The sequence below is a fragment of the Syngnathus typhle genome, linkage group LG22 (assembly GCF_033458585.1).
Source record: "Syngnathus typhle isolate RoL2023-S1 ecotype Sweden linkage group LG22, RoL_Styp_1.0, whole genome shotgun sequence".
In the NCBI taxonomy this organism is placed as follows: Eukaryota; Metazoa; Chordata; class Actinopteri; order Syngnathiformes; family Syngnathidae; genus Syngnathus; species Syngnathus typhle.
In genome coordinates, this window is record NC_083759.1 from 634,026 (window position 1) to 645,593 (window position 11,568).

The window sequence follows — 11,568 nt, forward strand, 5'->3', positions numbered from 1 at the left end:
TTTTATCATGTTTTACTGTGAAAAATGAGTAGAAAAGGGTGCTAATTGGCGATTAGCGGTATGCTAAGCGTAATTACGAATTGCTCATATGTATTCCATGAACGTTTTAGGTAATATGTTTAAAAAAATCTAATTATCCCCGACTACTGCTTTAAAAAAAAAAAGTTAATATTAGTAATATTTTATATATATATATATATATATATATATATATATATATATATATATATATATATATATATATATATATATATATATATATATATATATATATGTATATGTGTGTGTGTGTATATATATATGTGTATATATATATATATATATATATTAGTCTAAATAACTATTTTAATTATATTTCTTATATTATGTTGGTTGTCTGTGACTACATACTAAGTGGGTCATAATATTAGGCATAGCTCTCAGTACGATGCAGTGCAGTCGCACATTATTGCGAGCAAGCACACTATAAAATGAAAAAATTCCTCCTGCAAAACACACACACATACTTGTAGTTGCTACTACGTACGTTGCACGCCGTCCACGGGGTCCAAATCCATGCACACGGTTAATGCGTGTATTGTGCGCAGGCCAGCTGGGACGAAAGAAGCAAAGAGATCGACGATGGTTGCTTGTTGATGTTGGCCGGCGAGAGGCTCATTCATCGGGATGGAAGATGAAGACGATGGCGGTGAGGTAAGGTGATGGAGGCTTACCGCTGGATGGATGGAGGAAGGAAGGAAGGAAGGAGACTGTGGTTGTCTCGCTGCCGCCTCCTCCTCCTCCTCCTCCTCCTCCTCCTCCTCCTCCTCCTCCTCCTCCTCCTCCTCCTCTACCCCTTGCAGGATAGGATGCGAGTCTCCCTCCCCGCACACCCACACGTGTTGTCAGGTCGTAACCCATGGTGATCCCAGGCATCATTCGAGCTATTTTGGGGGAGCTGAAGCATCCCTAAAAGCTGCCGAGTGCACTCTTTGAAAAGGCTCCTTTGAAACCTCGGTGGTGAATGCTCCAGAGAAAATATTAGGAACCTAAAATCAATACAGATTCATCGTGACATGACTACCAGTGAATAACGGAATAGAAAATTACCCTTGTTCAGAACTAATTCTGTATATGAAGTAGTACCCTGTTTTTAAAACCATTGTGATGTGTACCGCAATTTCTGTCCACAAGAGGGCAGTCGCATCGTTTTGTCGAATGTAGAAAAGAAAGAAACAAGCACCAGAATGGATGGAGCAACTTATCCTGCGCCCTTTGACTTGATATTTTCACACCACTGATTGCAAAAGTTCCCGTGAGCTACAATTTGAATTGTTCTTCATTTTTTTCTGGTGATTGTATTCGACGTCAACTCTTCCTGGGACTCATGAGGGTCCACGTTGACAAGTTCAACTCATGAGTCATGCCAAAGTGTGACTCTGCAACTACGAAATGAAAATAGTATCCAACATGCCAGTGTTTTTCTGTTATTTTGGTCTTCAGTCTTTTACTTTATTGGACTATAAAAGGGTGTTTTAAAAACTGAAGGCAAAATAGAACCTCTTGCAAAAGTGCCAGAAAGCTAAAGAATACTTCCAAATAATTTCCACTTAAAAGGAAAACCAGCGCAAGACTTAATTATGCGCTGGAAAGATAATCAGCATATGTCGGCACCCGAAAAAAGTCGATCGTATCGTACGCCGAGATTTTGCTATCAGTTCATGCCGTGTGAAATATTCAAGCGGATGGCAAATACTGATATGCTGCGAGTGTACAATTACAAAGTAACTTTTGCGCATTGCATCAACTAAGAGTTGACACTTTACTCACGTGGACATGACAGTGGACATTTTGTTCCATGCCAGAACCCAAACAGAGGTTGTGCCCTGTCTATCCATCACGTCCCAACATGAGCCTTTTTCATTAGCGCAAAGTGCTCCAGAGTGGCAGTGGCGCAACATCATTCAGACAATTGAAACAATGGAAGCACTTGGACCTAACTGCGTCCGTCAGTCATGGGATGCTGGGGGAGGGGGGGGCGATGAAACTCCTCGGAAGCGTCATCGATAACTATAACCACTTCCAAATGGGATTCCGCCGCGCCACCAAAATCCGACAATATTTACACTCCACTATCAGATCATCCGTTTGATAACACTTGATGAGCGCGGCTAATGAACGTCGACTTTGAATTATTCATGCCGCAAACTCCCAACGCGGCGCCGTGTTAATGAGGAGAAGGCAGCTTTACTTGACTCTCTTCTATTCTAATTGGAGTGCAGCGTGCATGACGTGAGGTAAAGCCATTAAGCCACTTAAATGCAAATTTAAAGGCATTCTGCCAACACCACGCTTTTACGGAGTCAAATTGCAGAGCGGCCCGCTGCACTCGCGACGCCATCTTTGGCGCCCCCGTCAACCCCGGCCGGCCGCTTAGGCTCTGTCGGGTGAGGCAAGATGAAATATCTCGATTAGACTGGAAAGGTTCCATTAATTCTTGCTGTTGACAAATGATGCGGGGGGGCATTAATTGTCGTGCCCTTTGCAGGTCAGGTTAATGGAGGTATGGTGATGGACTCTATTTTATTTGATTTTTGGTTAGAGCTTTGTAATTGTGTGGCAGTTAACCACAGATCCACTTATTTGATATGTAACAACGTTTTTACGGCTCTATCCTATCTTTTTATGCAGTGAGCGAGTAAAGCGCAGGACGAATGATTCGGGCGGGCTCGACCGGACAATTAGACGAGTCGGCTGCAGCGAGTGGGTGAAATGAGCGTGATGCAATCAAAGGAAAATGGAGGGATTGCAAGTCATCGCTTGTAAGCGTGCAACGAATTCTTTTTCTTGACATTTGCCACACATGCCAACTTTCTTTATTGTTCTTTTTGATCTACAGGTTGCCGCGTCTGCAAGACAGCAAGCGGCCAATTCCACTTGGGAAGATTTACAAGGGGTGGCGACGGATTTGCGTCCTGCCTGCCTGCCATTTATAACACGGCTGCCTGCGTCAGGAGGAATTGAAAAGAAGCGTTTCAGACAGTAAGAGGGAGCGCCGTGATGATTGTCATTCTTGGGGACGAAAATCACACCGACACCGGCGTGACGAATAAAGACCACCGCATTATGAATTGGACGATGAGCAAAAGATTCATCGTCTCCGTGTGAATTCTGAAAGCAAAAGCCAGACAATAACATCATTATCTTTCTGACTCATCTCCTAACCGTGAAAGTTCAGAGTGCCGTTAACGGAGCAGGAATAATAATAATTATTCTTTTTTTTGTTCTTCTTGGCTGCTTAATCAGCCGTATGGTTTGACCCTCCTTTGGCGACATCAATCCAAGTAATCACGCTGTGCCATTAAAAAGCGGAAGGGGGGGGGCATCCGCTGCTAATTGAATGCATGTCCACTTAAAGCAAGAGGAAAAAAAAACTACAAACTGTTTCAGATGCACAACTCTTTTTGGTTTTGACAGTGAAGCTGAAGTGGGCAACTGGAAGTCTCTTTGTGCAGCCTTTGTTCACTCTGCCGCTTGTGGTGAGGTGAGTGCCTGGCTGCCTGCCAGCAACAGCTCGTATCTCCAAAAACTCGAGAGAGCGACTCCTCGCTCTTATCACAAGGCACCGCCGGACTGTCCAATGTCGCATCGGCTTTTGTTTCGGTTTTACGATAAGCGCTTTGAGGCGAGCTCGCTGGCAAAGTTGAGCTTTAGCAGAAGGCCGTCTGCATCATCTTGATAAATGTCGACGTCCGCCTCCGCCCACGCAGCCCCGCATGAGCAACGTGACTTATTGCCACTTGATCTGGCGCTAATCCCCGTCGCGGCCGACGGGAACCGACGACTCTCCGCGAGAGGCCGCTTGCGTTTCCGAGGAACGACTTTGAATCCCCACCGGCGGGGCGGGCGGACGCTTTTTAAAGCCGCTTTGAAAAGGCCAGCGATCCCGACGAGGCGCTCCCGGCCGATAAACACGTTCGGCTTTGTATGCCAGATCGCTCGCTCTTTTGGGTTGCTGCGTTGTGGCGTCGGCCGCTACCGCCTTCTCGCTTTTCTGATTGCAAACATCTTTGAGCCGCACCAGATGAAATCACACGTATTGTATGATCCAACAATCATATAGGTGTCGGAGATTGCCGCCATTGCGCTGGCATTTCTTCCGGATTGACTCAACGTCTCCAAACTACAAAGCGTTGCCGTCCCGAGAGGGCTCGTTCCATCTTTTGCGGCGGGCGCTTTGCAGCCGTCACGTTGGCAAAGTGGGCCTCTCCCGGCGGACGTCAGTGGGCCAAACATCAGACGCACTGCCTGCCTGCCAGCCAATTTTTTGTTTTTTTTAGGAGAAGCCAAAGTGCTTAAGTGAGATAATTGTGCGCTCATTGGGGAGAATGTTGACGCAGTCAGTTGAGCTGTCAGAGTATTTTGCTTAATCACAAATGCTTGCTTAGCCGCTGAAGGCCATCAAATACGCCTCGACTTTACCCTAATTGGACCGGCTAATGATGAACCCTAACGATGCACAAATTTGGGGATTTTTCAAATTCTGTGTGCCGGGCTGGTAGATGTGAAAAATGTGCAATTTGCATTCTTGCACAGATGAAGCAAACGGCGTGGAAAGTCTGCAGTGGGTGCGCAATGGCCCGTTCACTTGCCAAAGACGTGATGGAAAAGTGCATTTTGTTCACAAAACTTTCAGACTGCAGCAGTGGAGTCGCCATGTTTGCAATTTAATCCAACAAAAAGCATTTCTCATTCAATTCTTTTTTTGTAATTTGTTTCAAGAATCGTATTTTGATGTTACTTCTTTTCTCATCCAAACAGATTTCAGCCTTTTCCGTGTCTATGTGATCTGCCCCGGCCGGGAAGGTCGCTACTGGCTGATGTAAGTGCAGATTTGAAATTCAATCATGTCAGCAGTTTTCTGTCGCCTGATCGGTTGGTCAAAAAAAAAAAAAAAAAAAAAATCCAGACTAGCAAAAGAGATTCATTCCACCCATGTGAATACATTGAAAGAAATGCTGAGTATGATGTATTCATTTTTAATGTTTTCTTTTTAATCTCTTGAATTGAACTCCTATGTGTGTTTTGTAGCATATGGATTGTTTTGAAAAGGCAACGCGCCAAGCAGATGGCGCTCAGCGCTCATCTCGGCCAATGGAACTCCATAGTGCTTCCAAAGGAACATCTGCCGCCATCGTAAACCGGTCTACGGCACACGAGCGACCCGATGTCGTTTGGCCAAACTGTTGCTTTGGCATCTGCGCTTGTCAACGAGTAGCCACTCCACATAGATGTACTGTATGTTGCCTTCCATTTATGGCAAATAGTCTATGTTGGAATTAATCACGTTTTTCTTTTGGGGACTTCTCACGCATAACGTCACAGAGATTTTTTTTTTTTTTTTTTGGGGTGGTGAAAAACCAAACATTGAGATTTGGTTCCATCTGTCATCCAATCAGACGCGTCTGTCTGTCTGGTTTCAGGTCACGGGCTGGCTCGTCGGGAGCGGAGCGGGGCGCCTCGGACTCCGTTCATTTATTCCGATTCGTCAAGTGTGCCGCAACATGAAGACAGCTGCTTCAAATTGATTGTCACACTTGCAGGTGAGGAAAGCGGCCGTGGCAGGCGCCCCAAATCACATTTGGAGCTTCATATTTAGACCATTGGTCAAATTGAAACAAGTAGTCAAGTTGATTTTTGGGGAGTCCCTTTCAATACAACAGCCGAGGCTGAGGGATGATTGACTCCGTTTTCAGTCAACGGTAATAATGGTAATAACGACGACGGCGTGCGTATGGGAGGGATTGATGTGACGTGCAACGAGATGAGCTTTCGCACGCTAACAGATGATGAGCGGCGGCCGCTGTCAGCCTGTCAAGGTTCTTCATTTATCTTGGCTGGCTGACAGACAAGCGCCTTTGTATTTGGGAAATGGATTGGGAAAAAAAGAAAAGAATCACAGATGTCCGCAGGCCAACCACGAAGGCGCAAGCAAATCATGACAGGGCCACCCGCTTACACTTCTGCAGATTTTTACGATTGCCCCGATTGATGGCCGTATCAGCGCGCGTGCGGATCGGGGCGTAATCGATGCGATCATCAGCACATTTGATCGTACTGTCGCGTAAGTCACGAGGACGCTCTGATCGATGGCGGCGAGCGGCTGCTTCGCCGGAGATTCACGTCCGGGCCAAATGAGCGTTTCGCGCCCGACGGGAAAAGACGATTTCAGTCGAGGTCATTTACTCGGGCGAGTTTTTAACCTTTAAGAGAAGCGCTTCAATCTCAATGTGGCTTTTTATGACGAGGCGAACCGCGCTCAGCGTTTTCAAAGAAACGACGGTCAAACTGCTCAAGCGGCACCTTTCCACGTGTTCACCATAAAAACTTGGGACGGGCATAGGAATCAATCAATTGATCATTAAAAATTCAGTCACTTGTGCAGAATTATAGAGCTTCATTTCGACACAAATAGTGCATTGCCGCTAGCTTAACTCTTCAATATGCCCCCGCAGATGTAAGGACAGGCGGCTCGGGCGTAAATTATTTCCATCAGTCGTAATCCCCACCCGCGGTGATGAGCGGGGCAGCGCGGCACATCCGTCACCTTTTGAAATATGCACGCAGATTGCTCGTCGGTCAGCGGCGCCGGGCGGGTGTTTACGGCAGGTCGACCGCGAAGCCGCAGGGGCTGGGCTCTAATGAGAACTGGCGTGTCGCTCGTGAGTTAGCACCTTGTCCTTCTCGTTTCATGTTAGCCAATTCACGAGGCGCTAAATCACCGACGTATAAAGCCGGCGTGCGACATACAAAGGGGGCGGGGCTAAACGATGACATGGTATTGTATTGACTATCTTTCAAAAGGAGTCTGGAAAATACAGCGCTTGCAACAGGAAGCAGCCAAAAGTTAATTTGGCCCAAATTAGCCACGTTGCTACTTCATTAGACTCGCCGAGGGAGCTTTGCGTCAGACCCGCTTCCTTTCCTGTCTGCCTCGCTTCGCCTCGCCTCGCCTCGCCTCGCCTCTTCTGCTGGCACGTCTGGAAAGTTCATTTGGGGATTTTCTGTCTCTGCCGGCCCCACATCCAATATACTGTACAAATTCCTAGCGTATCCATTCAATTGGCGTAGCTTGACTCGGCTTGGCGCCTTTTCCGCCCTCCGCTCGGTTCTTAAGGCCACAGCAACATGCGTTCCCGCAGATAAGCCGCGCGACCGAGCTCCATCGACGCCAGGCCCTTCACCTCGGCTCCCGCTTCCGTGTTCGGGCGATAAACACTTTGCCGTGCTGTCCGTCTTGTTAAAGGCAAAAAGAAAGCCTGGGGGCATTCTTGTAGAGCAGACAAGGCTCTTGGCTCCGCTCTGGACGTCTGGACCTCAGTGAAAGAAAACCCAGAGCTCATTACGTAAGGCGAGCGGCAGGAAACGAGCCAGCCCGAGGACATGCCCATCACCCATCGCTCACTTTGGCAGCAGCAGCAGACTCCGCATTAAAGGCCAAATGGCACAAAGTACTCAAATCTACTTCGAGTCAGTACAAACGTATTTGGACTTGGTGCTTGCCACCACTGCGTCACAAAAAGAATGGCGAGCGTGACAGCAATCAGGCAAACCCGATTAGCCCCTTGATGACTCCCGAAGAGATGTTGTCGCTTGACTCCATCCTTCCCGGAAATAGTTTGCCTGCAAAATTCAATGAGCGATGGATGTCAATACGACGATGGCCGCCTTCATATGAAACTTTCAAATCCAATCAAGGGAGGGGAAAGAAAAAAAAAAGGACTGGACTGACGGGAGACGGATTTTCCGGTCAAGCCGTTCCCGCCCGGATCGGTTGGAATTGAAATGTGGCGCGGGGGCCTCAGCTGCGTCCTTACCCGAGCGGAACGCCGCGCTCAATATCAGATGGCGCAAGATCAACGAGGTCAGCGCCGACCCGGCAGCAAATTGAAGCCTAGCGGGAGGGAGGGAGGGAGGGAGGGAGGTAGGTAGGTAGGTTGTACGGCAAGAGCAATTTGACACCCGGAACCACCAAAGGTCTTTTATACCTTTGACTGAGACCAGCAAGGGATACAAATAAAAACATAGACATAATACAAATGAAAAAGACATGAAAATAAAAAAAATATCGATAAAAAATTTAAATAAATAAAAAAAAACTGTGCAAACTGAGGCTTTGCGAATGCCTTTTCTGCTGGCTGCTGCTGCCAAATGGTGGGCGGGCGGGCGGGCGGGCGTTCTTCCAAGCTCTCTCGCCCCTCGGCCTGGCTAATGGGATTTCCTCACACCACAGTGGGAGCTAATACGCCAGGATAATATCTCCCGGAAAAAAGTGGTCCAAAATTGAATTGGCCGCCACGAGGAAGCAACAGAGCCAGCCGGCTCTGTTCACCTATTGTGTCACGCTACCAAAAAATTCCCTCCGATGAGATCCGTCCCCTGCATCTCAATGAGGGAAGAATCAGCATAGATATTAGGTGGCTCCTTTTGTCAGCCATTGCTTTGGGCTTTGCTGAGCACGTCTCGGCAGCCGGAGGGAACAATTGCAAATGCTCCTTCTACTTATGTGTTATTATGTCGGAGAAAAGTTTGTGAGCTCATCCGCCGGTGACGGTCGGACGACACGTCCGTCCGTCCGCATTGTTCTTCTCGTGTTACAAAATGAGCTGAGGTCAGGGTGACACGCCGCCTCGGCGTCTATATTTAAACGGTACATTGCATACGTGGAGGTGTTCGACGTCTGCGTCGAGGGTCTCTCTTTTGACAGCGCTTGTCCAAAAGTTGCCACGCTGACCTACTTTGTCCCGTCAATGTCGTCGCAAAAAGGTCCCAAATGCGCAAAAGAGACGACAATTATTCTTAGCGGAACGAAAAAGCCGACGCCTCAAACCCAACATGGGAACGGAAGCAGGCAGCTGATTTTTTCCTTTTTTTTTTTTTTTCTCCTAGTCTGATTTCTCCTTTTGTGGTTTACCCAAGGCTCCAGGCAATTTTCGATTTGCGCATTGGCTTGAAATTTTCGAGTAGCAATCTGCTGTCAAGACATTTTGATGCGGCTGCATCTTCCTGTCCATCCCATGTTTCTTGATGGCCCCCCATTCCCTTGACGCCATTTTATTTTCCCTGAAGCCAAACGGGTCGTGAAGATGCTCCCCGTGTGTGTGTGGGAAGCCCAGCTGCAACCGTGCAGTGTAGCAGAAGCAGTAAGAATTGATTATCCCCAAAGCCAGCGTGGCCGAGAGCACGCGGCCAAGTGGCGGCCGGGCCGCGGGGGGGGTTTGCTCATGCTTAATTTAATTGCGTACGAATGTACAGTCAAGACAAAAAGAGCTTAATTAAAATGCACTTTGCCGCGCTGAGCCGTGTTTCCGCGGCACTAATCAGATGGCGCCTTGCTCTCCCAACAACCCGCCCCGATTGTTTCCTTGGCCCCGGGAATCCAATTTCATTTCAGATCAAATGCATTATTTATATCGCCTCCTTTTTACACCGACGTCAATATACGGCCGTCGTGTCGGCGAGCGCCTTCGTTTATTGCCGTTTCATTTGTACGAATGCGGACGCCAGATGAAATAATGCCGGCGAGGCAAATATGAACAAAGACAAACTAGTCGGAATTGCAATTGATCAAAAGGTGGCCCCGAGCGCCTCGTGTGTCATTTCCATATTAAAAAATCGATTAAAAAGGACATTAAGGCGTCATTTGCAAGCGCGCCGTCTTGGCGAGGTCACCAAATCATTAAGTGCGCGGCGTTAGCCCGAGGCAGTGAAAAAGGAAGAAAAAACTTTGTTTGTCGGCAGAAGAAGCAACGGGTTTGAGGGCAAAACCCGCTTGATTGAAAAAGAGCAAAATGATCGGGACGCTGGTGCCAAGGACGCACAAATTAGCCGCAGTAGCAATTGTCGGTCACAAAAATGCAATTGATGTGAGTCTGAATTTGTGCCGCGGAATATTCATTCAAGCGCTCGCTGAGCGCTGACAGTGACAAATGAATCCCAGATGGCACCTTCACGGACACGCGTGTCCAAACCAGACGGCGCCATTTCCAACCCTGCGAGCCGGAGCATGCGCTGCGCTTGGTCATGACAAGAACATGTGTTCAAAGAAGGATGAAGTGACACAAAAGCAGTTTTCCCCCTGCAGACACATGTGAAGTCCATTAGTCCCCCCTTTCCTTTTCTTTTTCTTCCTCCCCTTTTTCTTTCAGCCCAGTGGAGAGAAGGAAATGCTTCAGTCCCAGCGGTGGCTTTGGTTTCAGCCAAACAGAAGGAAAAAGCTCCTCGTGGACCTCCTTCGTTCTCGGCCGCCATCGCCAAAACGCAAGAACAACAAGCGAGATCACAATTTGGTACGTTTTCAAACACAGCGAGAAGAGACCCGATTTCTTTTTCGGTGCCACGTTGCGCGAGGCCGGTACATCGAAAACACAGCAGGCTGAGGAAATTATTTATGTCCTTCACTTGTGTCCCTTCTGTTTTTATTGAGCCGCTAACATCTGCTTTTTTCCGTCCCTCTAGGTTAACATGCGGCGTTGGTGGACGGGCGTTCTGGTGGCCTTGATCGCCATGGCAACCCCGTCAACCTGCCAAAGCGGGGACGGCGATTACGGCTCGGGCTTTGACGCGTACCCCGCCGTCACGGCCGCCGACGAGCCCGCCTCGGAGGAGACCTGCTCGGTCCGCTTCGGCACCCGGGGCGCTTCGGCCCGCCTTCTGAAGGCTCGCCGGGAGGAGGTGGCCTTCCTGCAGGCCATCCAGCACGCCAACCGGGCGGTGATCGAGAACCTGGTCCAGTACGTCGGGGCGGAGCTGGGGGCCGAGAGCTACGAGGACGTGATTCGGGTCAACGTCGCCGGCGCCCAGGAGGAGCACCGGAGCTGCCGTGAGGTGCTGGAGAAGGCTGAGGAAGACCTGGAGAAGCAGCTTCAAGGGGAGCTGCTGGACACCCTCGCAGGGTTGCAGAAGTAAGCTCGCCCAAAAAAAAAAGTCGGACGCAGCGCAGACCGAGCCAGCAAGATTCACATTTTTCATTCTTCCTCCGTTAACTCTTCATCGGCATTTCCCGGACAGAATCCGAGAAGAGTCTGCGGCCTTTGAGGAAATGGTGCGGGCGGCCACGGACATCGCCGGGCGACTCGAGAGCTCGTCGCAAGGCCTTCACGCCTCCTTCGCCAAACAGCTGAGGGACACCCTCCAAGGCCACGTTTAAGACTCGCCCCGTCGTTCCACGGACAGACTTTTTTTACCCCACCGCCATTCTGACGAACTGCGCAACGATATTTTCCATCCATACGTTATTGCGGCAATTAGGAGAGAAAACATATGAAAGCCATCTCCTGTGTCAGGTCTGTAGACGCTGTTAGTCTCCTCCGGAGCGAGGTGAAGCTCCGCCATCTGGCGCTTCATGTTGCCGCCGAGGCCGTGTCATTAAAGAGGAACAAACCACTTTTACTTTCCAATAGTTGTGCGCAGCTCATATGAAAACGTTTGTAAAGTCAATTTGGAGCTTTCTTTCGAAATACACGCCACATACTCGGAATCATGTGACGCCGTGTGTGTGAAAGAGAGAGAGAGAGAGAGAGAGAGAGA

At 48.7% G+C, this 11,568-nt stretch overlaps 1 protein-coding gene across 1 annotated transcript; it reads left to right on the forward strand.

Annotated features, from left to right (window-relative positions):
• The first annotated feature begins 385 nt into the window (after positions 1 to 385).
• Positions 386 to 11,424, forward strand: si:ch211-142k18.1 (uncharacterized). Its single transcript, XM_061269605.1, has 10 exons — positions 386 to 693; positions 2,671 to 2,801; positions 2,879 to 3,021; positions 3,457 to 3,523; positions 4,801 to 4,861; positions 5,071 to 5,277; positions 5,463 to 5,582; positions 10,188 to 10,328; positions 10,498 to 10,943; positions 11,050 to 11,424. The coding sequence occupies exons 8-10, from the start codon at positions 10,206 to 10,208 to the stop codon at positions 11,186 to 11,188; spliced, it is 708 nt and encodes a 235-aa protein (XP_061125589.1). The 5' UTR covers positions 386 to 693; positions 2,671 to 2,801; positions 2,879 to 3,021; positions 3,457 to 3,523; positions 4,801 to 4,861; positions 5,071 to 5,277; positions 5,463 to 5,582; positions 10,188 to 10,205; the 3' UTR covers positions 11,189 to 11,424.
• The last annotated feature ends 144 nt before the right edge of the window (positions 11,425 to 11,568 follow it).